The 17,981-nt window shown below is 57.4% G+C and overlaps 1 protein-coding gene across 7 annotated transcripts; it reads left to right on the forward strand.

Moving 5' to 3' along the window:
- The first annotated feature begins 3,259 nt into the window (after window positions 1–3,259).
- NID2 (nidogen 2) lies at window positions 3,260–17,789 on the forward strand. 7 transcript variants are annotated; one of them, XM_062618499.1, is made up of 22 exons: window positions 3,260–3,568; window positions 4,217–4,525; window positions 7,377–7,609; window positions 7,878–8,290; window positions 8,947–9,096; window positions 9,173–9,418; window positions 9,706–9,906; window positions 10,076–10,297; window positions 10,533–10,676; window positions 11,010–11,138; window positions 11,226–11,369; window positions 11,461–11,580; window positions 11,678–11,914; window positions 12,540–12,779; window positions 12,917–13,138; window positions 13,281–13,450; window positions 14,268–14,397; window positions 14,567–14,738; window positions 15,237–15,394; window positions 15,964–16,087; window positions 16,861–16,973; window positions 17,067–17,789. In XM_062618499.1, exons 1-22 carry the CDS (start codon window positions 3,380–3,382, stop codon window positions 17,075–17,077), a joined length of 4,077 nt encoding a protein of 1,358 aa, XP_062474483.1. In that variant the 5' UTR covers window positions 3,260–3,379; the 3' UTR covers window positions 17,078–17,789. The 7 variants fall into 7 exon arrangements, with proteins under 7 accessions (XP_062474483.1, XP_062474490.1, XP_062474485.1 ...); XM_062618501.1 differs by having other exon boundaries at window positions 3,261–3,568; window positions 12,543–12,779; XM_062618500.1 differs by having other exon boundaries at window positions 3,261–3,568; window positions 10,079–10,297.
- Window positions 17,790–17,981: the final 192 nt, after the last annotated feature.

The following is a 17,981-nucleotide window of genomic DNA, read 5'->3' on the forward strand; positions in this document are numbered from 1 at the left end:
CCTCAGAGACACTACTGTCAGATTTGGCTGAAATTATCCAGCAGATTCCAACTATTAAGGTAGGGGGGGATGACCCCCATTAGACGTCTCTTTTTTCTTAGGACATAAGGCCAAAATACTTGCGTATGCTGATCCAAGGAGATCAGCAATCTGCCCTTCCGTGCAGGAGAACCAAACCAGAAGGATGTTTATGGCACCAGCTTGTTGCCCTCCCTGCCAAATAGCCCAGCCTCTAGCAGGACTGGTTTCCAATAACCAGGAGGACAAAAGCTCCGAGGGCACTATTACAGTGACCCACTAACCCAGCTGGCAACGGGATATTGCCATGCTGGAGCTGGTTGAAGCCTTGCTCTTACCCCAGCCTCACACCACCCCTGCTCCTGCCTGACATCCCAAAGCACTGAACCATCCCAGTGCACGTGTCTGCTTTCTGCTGCAGTCTCCAACCCCGCTTTGGTCACCAGGAATCAAGTTTCCTTTCCTGACCGCCCCAGGAGAGATGCATGTTTCCTGCTGCTTCCCTTATCTCTGCAGATCCCCGGGGCTGACAGGCCTTCGGGAAGAGGCTGCCGGGATTTCCTGCCTAGAACAGCCTCTGATCCAGGGATTCGCCTGCCCTTCCTCATCCTCATTGGAGCCCAGGGTGAATGCGAGCCTTCAGCAGGACGGGGATTAATGCCCCCCCCACAGCAGTCACATCTGGCAGGAATCCAACCGCGGGGCTGCTGGGGGGTGACTGGTTTGTCCTGGTTTGTCCATTTTAGCAGAGGGAGTGGTAAGTGTCCATGGTGGTGGGGCTTCTACGTCCATCTGGATCCCCCCCCCCCCCCCCCCCGAGCATCCTCCAACTTCAGCACATCTGTTTCTGCCCCAAATGCCACCAAGTAAATGCCTATTGATTTCTTTTTTTTTAATGCCCAAGCTATGAGAAGGGCTAATCCCACCCTGGGCAAAGGCTCTGCTGAGGCACATGGAAGTGATTACAGGGATCAGTCCCTGCAAGCACCTCCTTTTGCAGCATAGCATAGCCTGTCCCCATCCATATCCCCGTCCCCATCCCTATCCATGTCTTCATCCCCATTCCCATTCCCATTCTTGTCCCTGTCCCCATCTTCATCTTCATATCCATCCCTGTTCCCATCCCTATACCCATTCCCATCCCTATCTTCATCAGCATCCCCATCCTCATCTGCATCCACATCCCTATAACAGTTCCCATCCCCATCCTCATCCCCATCCTCAACCCTGATTCCATCCCCATCCTCATCCCCATCCCTATCCTCATCTCCATCTGTGTCCTCATACCTGTCCTCATACCCATCCTCATAATTTGTGAGGGTCCCAGCCATTCTTTCCAGGGATTCTGCTCCCAAGGTCAGTGCATGACTCCAGCTCTTCCCAGCTGCCTCTTTTTTTAACTGACTGGTACCAGTTTTGCTGAGGGGGTGGTAAAAAGCATTTTTAGAATCTTAAAGCCTGTGGTGAATTCCTGGCAGTTGCCCCTTCCACATGGCAAAGGGTCCTCGGGGCCCATGGGGCCCTTTTCTCCTAGGTGTGGGGCAGAACTGGCTGACTCGGTGTGGGGAACTCATGGGGGCAGCAGCTCCTCCCTTGAAGACCCAAGGTAATTTATCCCTTAAAGAATGCACTTGAAGATAAGTGTCTTAAAGAAATATCTGAGGACAGCAGCTGTAGCAGCTTGCAAATCAAATCCCCCCGGGTCCTTCCCTTGCAGCAGCCAGACATTTATAACTACAACATTTCCATCCCTGCAGGGATGCCTCTTTTTGTTTTTTCAGTAGCCCTCGAGCATCCCAAAAGGGCAGCAAGGCTGTGTCTGTTGGTCCTCACCCACCCATCACCACCTCCGAGATGCAACCAAATGCCTCTGTTCCCCATGGGAGGGACATTCCAGCTGGGGTCTCCCCAGGCAGAGGGGCTGCAGGCTCCTTGCAGTGCTTGATTTCCCTGGAGACCCCTGGAGGTGTTTGAGCTTCAAATGAAAGCCATTTTCTTGGCACGGAGAGCTCTTCGAAGGCTGCAGACCGCATCCAGCTGGCCTGAGCCCTGCTCCAAGCCCTAATGATTTTCCATGGCCAGGCGAGGCGTCTCCCTCCAAGGTCCGGAGCCAGCCAGCTGACTGTAGCCAAGGGGGTGCAGCCTGTCCAGATGTGGCCCCCAAGGCCACACTCGCCAGGACAGACAGGATTGCAAATGAGCTTTGCCCCGGCACGGATGGGAGCTGCTTTCCAGGATGCCCGGCATGCGGCAGCTTGCAGGAGGGAACCGGGGCTGCAGTGACAAATCCCTGTCACTGCAACAGGGATGGGGCAGTGGGCATCCAGCTGCTTCCCCTGTGAAGATTCCTACCAGGAATACCATGAATGTGTCCCTGATTTATTTCTCTCGTCAGCCTACAGGGTTTGACACTTCTCTCCTTATTATCTGGCATTCCTCGGGCATGTATACATTTTGGGACAGATGTGATACGAACACTGGCCTGGAGCCAGGGAAGCGGGAAGTGCTCCAGGAAGATAGAGCAGAGCTTTTGGCTGCTCCCAGACTGGATTTCCAGGAGTACTCAGTGAGTCCAGGTCCCTGGATCTGCGCTTGTCCTTTTCTCCATCATTGTGGGTGCTCCCAACCCAAAGGCAGGGAACCCCTCGGGTCCTCGACCTCTCTGGGTGGGGATGATGGTTTGAGAGTGGATAAACTCCATCAATCCTGCGCCCAGGCTGTCGTGTATGCGTGGGGAGCCCACGGCTGCATCTGCTCGCTGACAGCTTGCCAGTTGAGCTGCATGACATATTTTGGCCGGGTGGCTGTTCCAGTCGTCGTGTCCCCGGATTCCCCCCTCGGTCCCCTGGGGATAAGGAGTCACGTTTCTGCCCGGCTCCAGGGAGCGGGATCCGAGGGGAGCGAGTGAGGAGCAGCCAGGGCCTCTCGCCCACGTCCCGGCCCCTGCCCCACTGGCTGCGGGCCTGGCTCCGTGGGCGCCGCACCCGGCGGGGGATGCAGGGCCCCGGGGACGAAGGTTTCCCCATCTCCCGGGATGCCACCGCGGTACCCAGCCCGGAGGAGGGGGGGGGGGGGGGGGGGGTTGGCGGCAGTGGGAGGTGGGCTTGAGCCCGAGGCGCATTTTGGGGAAAGACCCTATTGGTCGGGGCCGGGGCCGGGGGATCCAATGGCAGCGAGGCCGCGGTCTGGACCCGCCCCGCCGGCGGCGCGCCCCGTCCGGCCGCGGCGGCAGCGGTTCCCTCCGGCGGGTCGGGGCTGCCCCGTCGGGTCCGCTCCGCGCTGCTCCCTCGCTCAGATCCGGCTCGCCCCGTCGGGTGCTGTCGACGCCGTCGGGGGTGTCCCGTGGGCCGGCGGCGGCGGGATGCGGGCGCTGGCGGCGGTGCTGGCGGCGGCGCTGGCGGTGGGGGCAGCCCTGCCCCGCCCGGGGCTGCTGCCGCACGGTCCAGCCCGTGGCGATGCGCGGCTGCGGCCCGGCGACGACGAGAGCTCGCCCGGGGTGCCGCTCCGCCCTGCCCCGCGCCTCTACGGCCGCGCTGCCCGCCGCCTCTACGTGAGTCCCGGCTGGCCCTGCCCTTCTTACCCGCGGACCCCTTCCTCCTCTCCATCATCTCCCTCTGCCCTCCATCTTCTCATACTTCCCATCCCTATACCTCCCTCCTTCCATCCCTCCTTGCCTCTCCAACTTCCCACATTCCTTTCCATGCCCCTGGCCCGCCATCTCTCCTTCTTCCCATCTCTTCACCGCTCTGTCTTTCCATCCCTCCTCCCGCTCACCCCCGTCCTCCCCAGCCTGGACATCTATCTCCCCTTGCTGCTTCTCCCCACCCTTCCATGTGTGTCTTTGCTGCCTCCACCACCGCACGTGACTTTCCTCCATGCATCCCTTTTCTCCATCTATTTCCCCCCTCCACCGCGCTCCTGCCACCTCATGCCCGGTGTCTGGCTGCAGAGGAACAAGAGGGCTTTCTCTTTTGCAGCTGTTCCCCGTGGCTGCAGCTGGGGCAGCCCCTGAGCTGCAGCTCTTTGGGGGATGGAAAAGCCCGGGGTCTTTGTTTTTTTCCCTGGGCGGATGGGGCCACGCGGCCTTAGGGCCCTCAGCCCTGTGCCCTGCTCCAGCAGGGAGGGAGGGACATGGCAGGGAGACAGTGGCTGAGGTGCCTCTGCTGCCCCTGAGCACCCTGCAATGCTCTCTCTGCAGGTGGGGACCAACGGGGTCATCTCCACCCAGGATTTCCCCAGGGAGACGCAGTACGTGGATGATGATTTCCCCACAGACTTCCCTGTCATTGCTCCCTTCCTGGCTGACCTCGACACCTCCGGAGACAGAGGGAACATCTACTATCGGCAAGACAACTCTCCGGACGTGCTGGACCAGACTGTGGGCTATATCCAGGCTGGGTTCCCCCACACCACCGGCTCCTTCTTGCCAACCAATGCATTTATCGCCACCTGGGAGGACGTGGGAGCCTACCAGGAGCTCTCACAGGACACCGAGCCCTCCAGGAAGGTGAGGTCAATAGGCTGAGGTTGGACACCCATCCTTACCTGTCATGGGAGGATAAGTCTTCCTTGTGTAGCACCCAAAATGCTGTTGCATCTTTCTGGGCAGCTGGATGGTGGATCCAGCCTTGGATGAACACTGGGGAAGACATGGAGCTTCTCCTCTGTTCAGAGCTGCAGCAGTGGTGGATCTGTCAGCTTTGCTGATGGGCAGAAGAGGTTTAGAGGTTGCCTTCAACTCCATGGTTGAAACTGCTCAGGCTTTTCCCTGCTTACAGTGCCAGTGGCTCTGGATTTGCAGGGCATAGTTGGGCCAGGGGCAGCTGGTGGTTCACCCATCTTGCTTCTGGTGGCTTGGGGCTGCTCCTTCCTTCTGCCTGCAGGTTGATAACACTGCTGGTGAGGAACCAGCTTCAGAGTTTCCACTGTGGGTTGATTTTTGTGTCTGGAAAACGAGCTTGTATGTGTTCACCAGGTCGGGAGATGACCTGTGCTCTCCTCTCATGGGCTGATAAACCTCTTGGTGGGTGGACCTCCAGCGCTGCCTTTCCCTGAAAACCATGGAGCTGCTGCTGGGGCATGAACTGTCACCTTAGGCTGATGACGTGCTGAAGAGGTGACGGTGATGCTCTGCTGGCAGGATGGGCTTTTTGAAACAAGCTGAATGCGAAGAGCTGCAAGAGGAAAACTCCTGTGATGAGCACCAGGAGCTGTGCCATGGGTGATGGGCTCTCGCCGCTTTGGGCTGAACCCAAAGCCCATCAACAGCCACCACATCCCCACAAGCCACCAGGAGCTGTCCCTGCCGCTATCCCCCCTGCTCCGGGGCCCTTTGGTAGCGGGTTGCTGAGAGTGAAGCCAAGCAGGGAAGAAAACGAGGTTTGGAAGGAAACAACGCACATTTTTTCCTCTAATTTAAAACTTGGGAAAGCAGCTGAAGAGATGCCATCAGGGGCCTCGCAGCGACCTTGCAGCCATCAAAAATGCAGCCTCCTCTTCCTGATTGTTGTTTTTCCTCTCTGAGAATTTGGTTCGGGTTTTAAAAGGAAACTGGTCTTGCTTGGAAGCAAGGAAAGGGAAGGCTTCATTCAAGACCCACTGAAATGCAGCTTGTGCCCATCCTTTGCTGAATCCCCTCTTAGCTAAAAAGCTAAAAAACTGCTAGAAAGGTCCCCCCAAACCACTTTTTTCTTACCCAACATGCCATTTATTGAAATCTGCCTTCCTGCTGCTCAGAACAAGGACTGACTTCGAAGCCTGTACTTCCTGCTTTGGAAAGTAGCCACTCATCTTTTTTTGAGCATCACAAGCAGAAACCTGGGTTAAGCCTGGGGGGTTAGAGGCTCCCCCATCCCCTTCCTTGGGGACATAGGCCCATGGAATGGTTAGGGTTGGAAAGGACCTTAAGATCATGCTCCTACTCCCTGCAGTGACACTTGCCAGGGCTGCGGGAGCAGGGCAAGAGCTGACCCCTCTTCTGCAGGAGCAAAACTTGCCCTTTGGGCTGGAATTTGCCCTTTGTAGCTCTTTGCCGGGAGCAGTCAGCCACAAACTGGGGCCTGACCTCCCTGTCTTTGCCCTGCATCCCACAGTGCCAGAACATCAGAGTCACCCCCTGGTTCCCCCCTTACTGCCCACCACAAGGCAAAATGAGCCCTGCAGCTGCCGCTGCAATTTGGCTGCGTGGGGGAGGAATCCAGCCCCAAGGGGGGGATTGTCCCCCCCAGCTCTTGGCCGCCTTTGCACGGGGTCTCTGAATGCCCAAGTGTGCGACGCACACAACAAGGCTCTTTATATCCTGCGGGGCTGCCAGGAAGCCTTGCGATGCCCTGGGGGCCCCACACCCCAAAACTGGGGCTGGTGCTGCAAGGACAGGCAGGGTTGGGCTGGGGGGTGATGTGGGGGGGAGCCCCCACTCCCGTACCTGCTGCTCTGGGGGTGAAAATGGGATTTTAATCATTTTTCCTTTACTCAGGCACATTCCCTGCTTGCTGCTCCCTGCAGCTCATGGGGAAGGGCTGCTGCTGCTATGTGCTTATATTTATTGAATCAGAGAGCAGGACCGATGTGGAGTGGGGGGTTGGTCCAAATGCTGTAAGCATTGGTTTCCCCTCATTTGGGGTGACCACGATGTGGCTCATGAGGGTTGTGCTCACTGCAGCCTGTCCACCCATGGGTTATTGCTGTGGTCCCACTCCCTGGCACAGCCTCACTCAGGGCTGGCGTGGCCCCAAGGCTCACAGGGCTGGCACGGCAGGCAGCCAGTGTGCCTATAGCGGGATGTATGGGTGTGGGGAAGGCGGGAGCACATGCATGTTTTTTCCTGAGGAAACCAAGCTAAAATTGTTCTCGAGGGAAGCGGGGGGAGGGATGCAGGTTTTCCTCTGATGCTGATGAGATGGAGAGGGGCTGCTGGTGTCAGGGGCAGGATAGGAGGTGGAGGATGGGAGTAAGGAAGCTGCAGTGCACCAGCCTGGTGCATGGGTTACATGGCCAGGGATGCTTCTGGGCATCATGGTACAGGGCTGTCACCTCCCTGGTGACAGTTCCAAGGGACACCCCTGCACTGATGCAGCTGAGAGGGGGTGGCCTGGCTCTGTCATGGGCTCTTGTGGAGGATGATAAGTGTCCTTCCCAGCACATCGCACTGGGGTTTGGCCATGTGCAAGCAGCCCCTGCTCCTGCCCTTGCCCAGGAGGTCTCTCTGCAGGCTGATAAAGGGCTCTTTCGGGACACTTGTATGCAATGTGGTGTGTGGGGAACTGCCTTTCACATCCCTGGTCCCCTTCCCTGTCTCAGTCCTCTGCTGGCATCCTGCCCCTCCCTGACGTCTGTCTGTCCTGCTGTCCCTTTGGCAGCTCAACACCTTCCAGGCAGTCATAGCCTACAATGATGAGGACACCTATGCCATCTTCCTCTACCCTGAGGGCGGCCTCCAGTTCCTGGGGACGCGGCCCAAGGAGTCGTACAACGTCCAGCTGGAGCTGCCGGCCAGGGTGGGCTTCAGCTGGGGGGATGGCGATGACCCGAAGAGGGATGGGCTCTTCCACAGCCTGGCCAGCAGCGAGCCGGCTCTGCGGAACCTGGAGCGGTGCGTGGTATCTGGGGGCCGTGTGGGGTGGGCAGGGGGACTGGGGTCACCTTCTCCCAGCCCTCAGAGCCTTTGGAAGGCTGGAAGAAGGAGGGACGCAGTCTGGGGTGATGGGCTGAGGTGGGGGGCTCAGCTCCATGTGCACAGAAGCTTTTTGGGAGCTGTGCTTGTGATCCTGGGAGGGGTGGTGTGAAGCAGGGCCGGTACCTTCGGGGTGGGTTTTCCACCATGGCTGTGATGGATGTGTTTGTGTGCTGCTGTTCTGCAGGGAGAGCAACACGGGCGTACCAGGCGTGTGGGTCTTCCACGTGGGCAGTGTGGCACCACTAGAGCATGTGGAGCCAGGAGCTGTGCCTGTACGCCATGCATCCAGCAGTGCCGACTACACCCGCACACTCTACAGCCGTGCCGACCACTACAGCCGTGCTGACCACAAATCCATGGAGCTGCCGGCACAGCACAGCTCGGACACCTTGCATCCTGACCATGGACCCCGTGCCCCCACACTGCAGGGCATTGTCCCCAAGGGGCTGCCTGCATCCCTGGGGCAGGAGCAGAGCCGCCGGCTGCACCCCAATGTGGATGGCAGTGCCCAGCAGAGCTACTCTGCCAACCCCTCTTCCTACAGCTCTGGGCATCATGGTGTCGGTGTTGAGGAAGACGTGCATTTTAACCCTGATGGTGAGTGGACACAGCCCCTCCGATGACCGAGTGGGGACATCTCATGGCCGGTGGCTCCCTAAAAAACGCCTCTTTGCTGCAAGCTCATCTCTTCCCAAGCAGCTGGGGCTGGAGGTAGTGTGGGCTGGCACTGCCCCTCCAAAGCTGCTGCCCTTCTAGCTCCTTTCCTCCCAGCCAAATCCTGCTGCCAAGGGGCTGCCGGAGCTATATGTCCCTGTCCGCCGTACATCCCTGCCTGCTGGGTTTGCTGCTGCTCTGCCCCACATTGTGAGGAGGGAAGCTTGGAGCACAGGAAGCTCAGGGGACAGGTCCTGGCATGGGGCCAGGGCTGGCCCTGTGCCCCCACCGCTGCTGAGTGGGCTGGAGAGCCACTGTGGCGTGTGCCTGCAGGAGCAAAGCCCCGTCTCTGGGCTGCTGTCTCCCAGAAATAAGCAGGAACTCGATCTCTCACGTTCTGTCAGAGCTGCCTGAAATCAGGCAACAGGTTCAACCCCCTCAGCCTTCCCTGTGCATCCTGGGAAGCTCTTTTGGGGGTCACCAGCTGGCCTGTCTCCCAACAGTGTTGACGGTGGTTTTGGGTTAAAGAGGCAAGGTGCCCACCCCCTATGAGGGGTGGCTTTCTCACCATGTCCCCAACCCTTTCCCCTTGGCCCTAGTGTTCACCTACAGCGCAGCCAGCAGAGAGACATGTGCCCAGCACCACGAGCGCTGCTCCCCGCACGCCTTCTGCACTGACTACGCCACCGGTGTCTGCTGCCACTGCCGGGCCACCTACTATGGCAATGGCCGGCAGTGCCTGCCTGAAGGTATGTGGGGCAGTGGTGGGGACGGGCATCCTGTGCCAGGGTGGCCACTGCCAGGGGTGCCCATCTCCCTACCCAGGGGCTGTGCATCGCCTCAACGGGAAGGTGAGCGGGAGCCTGACGGTGGGACAGGCGTCCGTCCGCTTCCAGGACGTCGACCTGCACGCATACATCGTGGGCAGTGATGGCCGAACCTACACAGCCATCAGCGGGGTGCCCCAGCCCGCTGCCCGCGCCCTCCTGCCCCTCCTGCCCATCGGCGGGCTCTTCGCATGGCTCTTTGCCCTGGAGGAACCCAGCTCCGAGAATGGCTTCAGCATCACTGGTGAGCAGGGACCTGGGATGCACCATGGAGTCCCTCTGCTTTGAGGAACATGGCTTGCGATGGGGTGGGTTGCTCAGATCTGGGGTGATGTGTGGCGTGGGGCAGGTAGTGAGAGCTGTGGGTTCGGGGCAGCCCCATGGCTCCTCCGATCACCTCCTCAGGCTCAGCTGGCAGTCACCTCCCTGCTGTGAGCCCTCACGGGTGTACCAGAGGAGCAGGGAAGCTTTGGGCATGTATTCCCTAAAAATCCTACATCTGAATGCTGCCTGTTCCCTTCTCCTGTTCAGGTGCCGAGTTCACCCAGAACCTGGAGGTGACCTTCTACCCTGGGGAGGAGACAGTCCACATCACTCAGACAGCTGAGGGCCTGGGGGCAGACAATTACTTAAGCCTTAAGACACACATCCAGGGCCAGGTGCCATTTCTCCAGGAGAACACCACTGTCCACATCGCTCCCTACAAGGAGCTCTACCACTACTCCAGCTCAGGTAAGAGCCCATGCTCAACCCCGGGTTTAGTTTCTCAAGCGCCATCCCTGTGTGCCCTGCTTGGAGCACCCCAAAACCACCCCGTTCCCAGTGCGGTTCCCAAAATCCAAGAAGCATCTCTGCTGAAGCCTGCTTGCCCACATACGATGGGGTTTCTCTTGCCGTCAAGCAGCTGTGACATCCTCTGCTCAACGGGAGTACGTCCTGGTTTCGGGCACCGCCAACCAGACCTTGTCCTACCGCCTGCGGCAGAACATCACCTTTGCCGGCTGCCCGCACACCCGCCTGCTCGCCCGGCAGCGCCTGAGTGTGGCACGCGCCTTCACCCTCTATGACAGCCAGGAGCACGTCCTGCGCTATGCACTCGCTGCCCACATCGGCTCAGCAGGAGGTGAGCTCCATCACCCCCCCGAGGTGCTGACCCCAGGGTGCCAGCCACTGCTCACTTTGCCCCTAAACAGCCAAAGGAGACTGGATTCTTTTGGCACTGGGGGCCTGCAGCCACAAGGGCTCTGCATGGGTCAAGGGTGCTGTGGCAAGGCAGTGATGCCCATGCCAGGGAGGAGTGGGAACCCCACATCCCCCAGATCTTTTTCCTGCCCCATTAACACCCACCTCCCCTGCAGACAATGCTGAGAATTCCCCAGTGAACCCCTGCCATGACAGTACACACACATGTGAGGCAACAGCACGCTGTCAGCCCGGCACAGGGATGGAGTACACGTGTGGGTGCGCAGCTGGCTACCACAGTGATGGACGGGGTTGCCGAGGTGAGTGGGGCTGTGGGTGGGTGCAAGGGGTGGCTGGTGCATCCTGTCCCTCAGGGGACACTGTGGTGGCCACTGCCATTCGGGGTGTCAAGCGGTGCCACAGCACCTACAGTCTCAAGAGCTGCACCAAGGATATGGATGATTCATGGGGGGAAACTGAAGGAGGGTGATGGGAGGCTGCGGGGGACACATGGGGAGTGTTGTGGAGATGGAGAAAGTGGCAGATGTGAGATGGGCAGCTTGGGGCAGGACATCCCACCCCAGGCCAGGAGCAGCCAGACCCCAAAATGGGGGTGTTCCACCACTGCTGGTGGTGTCTCCCCCTTTCTCTAGATGTGGATGAGTGCGCAGAGGGCCTGAGCCAGTGCGGGCCCTTCACTGTCTGCCTGAATGGGCCAGGCAGCTACCGGTGCGAGTGCCACAGCGGGTACCGGCTGGCAGAGGACGGGCAGGGGTGTGTGTGTAAGTGCCAGCCCTGCGGTTTGGGGTTACCCCACCCCTGTGCCCCGTGGGCCTTGCCCCAGCCACCCTCACCTCCTATCCCCGCAGTGCTGGCACCAGCGAGCAACCCCTGCGAGGATGGGAGCCACCCATGTGCGCCAGGGGACCGAGCACGCTGCCTGATCCGCGCCGGGGGCCAGCCCGCCTGCGAGTGCCTCCCTGGGTACACTGGTGATGGCATCAGCTGCTCCGGTATGGGGTGCAGGGGGGACCGCAGGGTGCCTGTACTGCACGGCTGCCGGGGTGCCCTGTCCCGGCTGATCCTCATCTTCCCCATGCACAGATGTGGATGAGTGTGCCGAAAACCCATGTCACCCAGCCGCTGTCTGCTACAACACTCAGGGTTCCTTCTCCTGCCGGTGCCATCCGGGCTATGAGGGTGATGGTTTCCAGTGCTCTCATGGTAAGGCTATCTGGCTGGCCCCATACCCCCAGCTCTGCCTCAGGCAACTTCTTGTGTCCTCACTCTGTTGTTGTTTTGGCTGTCCCGGCATTGGAAGGGAGCACACAGCGGCTGACACCCTGCCAGCACGAGCAGCTGTACCCGCGGGAGGTGCCACCAGGACCCTCACCTGTGAGCAATGGGCATGTGCCCCAGTGTGACGAGGAGGGTCGGTACCGGCCCCTGCAGTGCCACAGCAGCACCGGGCACTGCTGGTGTGTGGATGCTGCGGGGCAGGAGATTGCAGGCACGCGTACAGCACCGGGCAGCACACCGCCTCGCTGCGGGACCCCAGGTCAGTGCTTCCCCGTGACGGGTGAGGGGAAGGAGGGTTGGGTCCTTCTGCATCTCGTTGGCATCCCAAAGGGATCAGTGGGCACCCAGCTGGTGGGAAGCATCTCGCAGCACTGGCTGCTGTTGTGCTCTGTAACAGAAGGTGTTGGGAAAGTGCTGGAACAGGAAGAGCCCTGCCTGTCCCTGCCCATCTCACATGGCTGCAGAACTTTGTCCCCACCTACCTGCAGAGTGGGGACAGTGGGGCTGAAGAGAGAGGAGGTGATCCTCTGCTCAACCACTGAGCTGGGGGCTTCACTGTTATGGCCTAGGTGTGGGTGCTGCTGAATGGGTGGTTGGGAACATCAGGGGGCTCTTGGGTCTTTAGGGCATCCTGGCCCATGGAGTTATAGTAGCAGTGGCCATTGGGGCACCTTCTGTGTCATCTTGCAATGGAGGTGACAGCCACGGGCTGGTGAGGGGCCTGGAGAAGGGCAGCTCCAGCACAAGGAGGGAGGCCAAGTGGTGCCAGCAGAGCATCACCCAGCACCTGCAGCCATGGGAGAAGCAGGGCCAAACCCAGGTGCCAAGTGGGTGCAGGGGAGCTGCATGGCACCCCCTAAGCCTCAAGGGGTGTTTGCTGCCAGCAGAGTCCGTCCAGCAGCTGACCCCCTGTGAACATGCACGGCTGTACCCACGGGAGGTGCCACCAGGACCCTCACCTGTGGGCAATGGGCATGTGCCCCAGTGTGACGAGGAAGGTCGGTACCGGCCCCTGCAGTGCCACAGCAGCACCGGGCACTGCTGGTGTGTGGATGCGTCAGGGCAGGAGATCGCAGGCACGCGTACGGCACCGGGCAGCACACCGCCTCGCTGCGGGACCCCAGGTCAGTGCTGCAGCACCCCACCATGGAGGGGCACCCAGCAAGGAGAGGGGGACCAGGGCCTCTGGCAAAGCCCTGAGTCCCCCCAGGCTTGCACATGGGGTCCCTCACAGGGGGTGACTGTTGCCCTTCCTGTGCAGGCTCCACAGAGCGGCCCCCCACCATGTGTGAGCGCTGGCGGCAGAGCTTGCTGGAGCACTACGGGGGCAGCCCCCGCAGTGACCAGTATGTGCCACAGTGCGACGTGGAGGGCAACTTCACCCCGCTGCAGTGCCATGGGGACAGCGGGTACTGCTGGTGCGTGGACGAGAGCGGCAGGGAGATCCAGGGCACGCGCTCGGAGCCTGGCAGCACCCCGCCATGTAAGAGCTGAGCACCCCAAACATGACCCCCCCCCCCGACTTAGCAGAGCACGGGCTCTCAGTGCTGCACCCCGTTCCTGCTCAGGTACCGAGCCATGGGGCCAATGCTCTTTCTCCCTGTCCCCCCCTGTTTATGTGCCAGGTCTCCCCAGTGTCGCACCGCCCAGTGTCCGGCCCTCGCCCCGGCCGGATGTGTCCCCACCAGCCACAGGGACGTTTCTGCTCTACGCTCAGGGACAGCAAATTGGCTACCTCCCGCTCAACGGCACGCACCTGCAGAAGGAGGCGGCGAAGACCCTGCTCTCCCTGCACGTACAGTATCTCCAGCATTGGGTCTGGGGTGCAGGACCACTGGAGGGAGTTAGGAACAGGCTGATGTGTTTCACATCTCTCTGGACCACTTCTGTCTGCACTCTGATGGTCTGAGGCTGATTGAAGGTTGATGTTGGTTTGTGGGACATTGGTTGTGCTGGCTGCTGTGGCACTGGGAGGGAGTAGGAGTGCTCTCACCTCTTCCTCCAGCCATCCCTGAGCAGACGGACAGGTCACAGATGTGGGGTGCCTGCACAGGGAAGGAGCATGGGTGCTTGCAGAGGTCCCTTGGCCTTTGGTCACCGGCCCCAGGCTTCCATCCTGCACGTCTCTACTGCAAAGTTGCCTTTTCCCTTCCTTGGACTCCTCTTGGAGCATGGCCATGTGCATCTCCATCCAAGCCAGACTGAGGGAGAGGAATGCTGGAAGCTGGGCCATGACCCTCCCTGCACCCTGGGGAACTGAAACACCTCGCCAAGCATTCCCTTTCCCCATCCTAAAGGTCATTCCTTGGGCTGGCTTCACTGTTGGAGCAGTCTCTCCCTGAGCCAAAGGGTTTCAAACCCATTTGGATGTGGGTATGTGCCTGCCACAGCTGGCCTAAAAACCTCTGCTGCAGCATTCAGCTGGGGGGTGTGCAGTAGGAGCTCATGAGTGGTGGGTTTGCCAGGGAAAAGGGATCTGAAGTGTCATTCCCTATTGCTCCATCTCACAGTGCACTGGGCAGCTCTCAGTGCTGGCTGGTGGGATAAGGATGAGGCTCTTGGCTGTGGTCCAGGCAGGATTTCACTGTGTGTCCCTCTCCCAACCCTGGCAGGGCTCCATCGTGGTGGGGATCGACTATGACTGCCGGGAGAAGACTATCTATTGGACCGATGTGGCCGGACGGACCATAAGCCGGGCAAGTCTGGAGCCAGGTGCTGAACCAGAGACCATCATCAACTCAGGTGTGCTCCCATCACCCAAACCTGCCCAAAGCCACAGCAGAGGGCTCATGCCTGCCTGTGCCCATCACAGGTTTGGGGTTCCCCACTGCGCCCTCACATCCTTTAGCTTTGGGTCAGGACGCTGTGACGGGTCCAGGAGCAGCTCTGACCATGCCCATCCCTCTGGCAGGACTCATCAGCCCCGAGGGGCTGGCAGTGGACCACCTGCGCCGAGCCATGTTCTGGACTGACAGCGGCCTGGATAAGATCGAGAGAGCCCGGCTGGATGGCTCTGAGCGGCGAGTGCTCTTCGACACAGACCTCGTCAATCCCCGGGCCATCGCAGTGGACCCTGTCCGAGGGTGAGCAGCAGCGCGGATTTGCACACAGGGCTTTGCAAGGTGTAAGAGCTGGACACTCGGTGGGGTGCCAAGGACCCATCCTACATTGCACACCCACAGGAGGGACTGGCTCTGTTCCCCACCCCCTCTTTCACTGAATAATTCAGGATCTGGCTAAACCTGCTGTTTCAGCATCAGGATGTGCATTATTTGTGAACGCTTTGAAACACGCCTGGTGTTCGAAAACACAAGCTGTGCCTCTAGGGTGCTGTAGTGATACAAACTGTGCTACTCCTAAGACTTGCCCTCATGTAGGAGCCACAGTTTGCGCCGTAAACATGTTTGACATTATTCTGGTTTTCTGTTAGAGATTTTTTTCAAATCAAATAAAGATTTCAGGCACTGTTAAGGGGAAAACCTGGCCTCTCTTCAAGAGAGCCAGTAACAAAGAGAAAGCTCCTCATCTCCTACAACTCCTTTTGTGTATCTGATTGTTCATGATGTACTTTTTTTCCCAAGCAACCTTTACTGGACGGACTGGAATCGTGAGGCACCCAAAATTGAAACATCCACTGTCAATGGAGCCAACAGGAGGGTCCTGGTGAATAAGGACATTGGCCTGCCCAACGGCCTGACCTTCGACCCCTTCTCCAAGCTGCTCTGTTGGGCAGATGCAGGTAACTTCTTCACCCAGGATGGATCAGACCAAGACATATCAAACCTCGAGGGGAAATCCAGCTATGTATAAATGCAAGTAAGGGTAGGACAAGGAGGAATGGCTTTAAACTAAAAGAGGGGAGATTTAGGTTAGATATTAGAAGAAGTTCTTCCCTGTAAGGGTGGTGAGGCACTGGCACAGGTTGCCCAGAGAAGCTGTGGCTGCTCCATCCCTGGCAGTGTTCAAGGCCAGGTTGGACAGAGCTTGGAGCAACCTGGTCTAGTGGAAGGTGACCCTGCCTGTGAAAGAGGGTTGGAACTGGATGGTCTTTAAGGTCCCTTCCAACCCAAACCGTTCTGTAATTCTGTGTATGTCTTACGTCTTCAGCCTATTGCTACCTGTGGGCTTCTCTGCACCCTTCCACTGTCCTGCCCCAAACTGCCCCTGTGTAACGGGGTCAGTGGGGCTCACAGCATAAGCTGCTTCTACACCCTTAGGCTGAAAAGCTGTTTCAAAATTCAGTGAATACAAAGAACATGCTTGGTGGGGTTATTTTTGTGGCCTAGTAACTGTCCTGTGTTTGAAAAGGAACAAAGCATCTGGAGTGCACATTCCCTGATGGCACGGGTCGGCGTGTCATACAGAACAACCTCAACTACCCCTTCAGCATCATCAGTTACGCCAATCACTTCTACCATACGGACTGGAGACGGTAAGGAAAGAAAACCCCCTCCCTCCCACAGCTGGCAATGCTGAGGAGAATTTCCTAGGGCTCTGCTCCCCGAAGTGGCCAGGAGCCAGGTTCCATACTCCCTGTGGAGCTGTGCTAGTGAGCAGCTTGGAGGGCCTTTGAGCCAGAGTGGGGGGAAATGAAACATATCCCCAGCTTGCTCCCTGGTCCCCAAGTCCTGGAACCTCACCAGAGCACACTCAGTGTCTCCTGCAGTGCCGCGTTCATCAACACCCGCTTGTAAATCTCAGTGCAGAAGTTGTTTAGGAGCAACCCCAGCTTCCCAGGAGGGACAGAAATAGTGGTTGGGTTTGTTGTTGTTTTTAACTAAAGCTTGGCACATTTCTGAATCCAGATTAAGTCAAAGAAAATATTCTGTCCTCAGTTGTTCCCTTCCCCCCCACCACCCAAGGCCTTCAGCATCAGGAACTCGCCTCTATTCCCACTCCAGCTGGAAGCTCTCAAAACTTCGATCCAACCATAGCAATTACAACAAACGCTTAAGTGCTTGTCATGCTTGCAGGAGACTCTTCAGGGAGATAATCTCTCCTTGGAAGGCCATCTGTGTGACTGGATCACCAAAAAGAGACACTGAACAAAGTAGATGTAGATTTTATGGGGGAAATTAATTTCCCCTTGTTCTGCAAGTGTTCAGACCAATCTTTTGAGCTGCCTCTGTTCCTAAATGTATATAGATGGGGGGAAAAAAACCAAGTTTCATAGGTGAGTAAAGCACTTCTCCCCCTTATCACCAGGGATGGTGTGATAGCTGTTGATAAGGAAACTGGCTCCTTTACTGATGAGTATCTTCCAGAGCAGCGATCACATCTCTATGGAATAACTGCAGTTTATCCCTACTGCCCTGGAGGTAAAACCTACCACAAAACCCACCCACCCTTGATTGTCTAACAAACAGCTGCTGTGTGCTTGATGTGCTAAAGATACCCATTTCTCTCTGCAGCCAGGAAATAGTAACTGCTATTTCGAGAAACAACCATCTTTGCACCCAAAAGAACTTCAGACCCAGAAAACTGTCACTGCACACAACTAAGAGGGGAGAAACCCTTAACGAAGGCCAATGAAGCAAGCTACTTTTCTACAAAAGATTACTTAGTATTGTTTGAAGTGATACCTCAAGTCTTTACTACTGTATTTTTTTAAGTGGAAAACATCAATATATTACCAAAAAAAATAAAAATGGTCCTGTGGATCTTAGGCAAGCAAACTTAAAATGTAGTTTCTTATTCAAATGATTAATTTTATTAGACAAAGAATGGATTCATTTTTGACAATCTGACCAACAGTCCTTTAAGCCAAAAAAATAAGGGCCTACAGGGAGCTTTGGATGCAGTATTTGCTGGGTCTAAGTAATGTACAGCCCTGAAGATAGAGACCATGTGTGCTCCAACAGTGTGCAGAACAGTTACGTGATGTGGCAAAGGCATTGAAGATTTTCCAGAAGACAACTCTTGCGTTTTCACCACTGCCTCAATGCATGTCTTTTAGTATTTATATTAGAAGAATATGCTAGAATTGGTCTGTTCATGCTTGTTGGTTCTTCTAAGTGCCTTCATAGACCTACCCAATGTAGACCGATACATGTTCAGAAATACCATTTACAATGTAATGCTTCACTTTTTCTAGGTTACTACAATAATTGAATAAAATGGTTGGTTTAAGTTTCCCTTTGGATTTAGTTTTTAAGTATTTCAGTTGTAGGGTAGAGAGTGGAGAAGCAGCAAGCAAGCCAGGGGCAAGCTGTTCATATGGCAGGACCTCAACAAAAGAGGAATCTGCAGAGACTTAGTGTAACACTCCCATCTCAACACAAAGCCAAACACAATGAAAAAGAAAAAGGCTCATTTGCCAACTCAGA

Source organism: Pezoporus occidentalis, unplaced genomic scaffold (genome assembly GCF_034315485.1).
Source record: "Pezoporus occidentalis ecotype Australia unplaced genomic scaffold, CSIRO_AGI_Poc_V1 ctg200, whole genome shotgun sequence".
Classification (NCBI taxonomy): domain Eukaryota; kingdom Metazoa; phylum Chordata; class Aves; order Psittaciformes; family Psittacidae; genus Pezoporus; species Pezoporus occidentalis.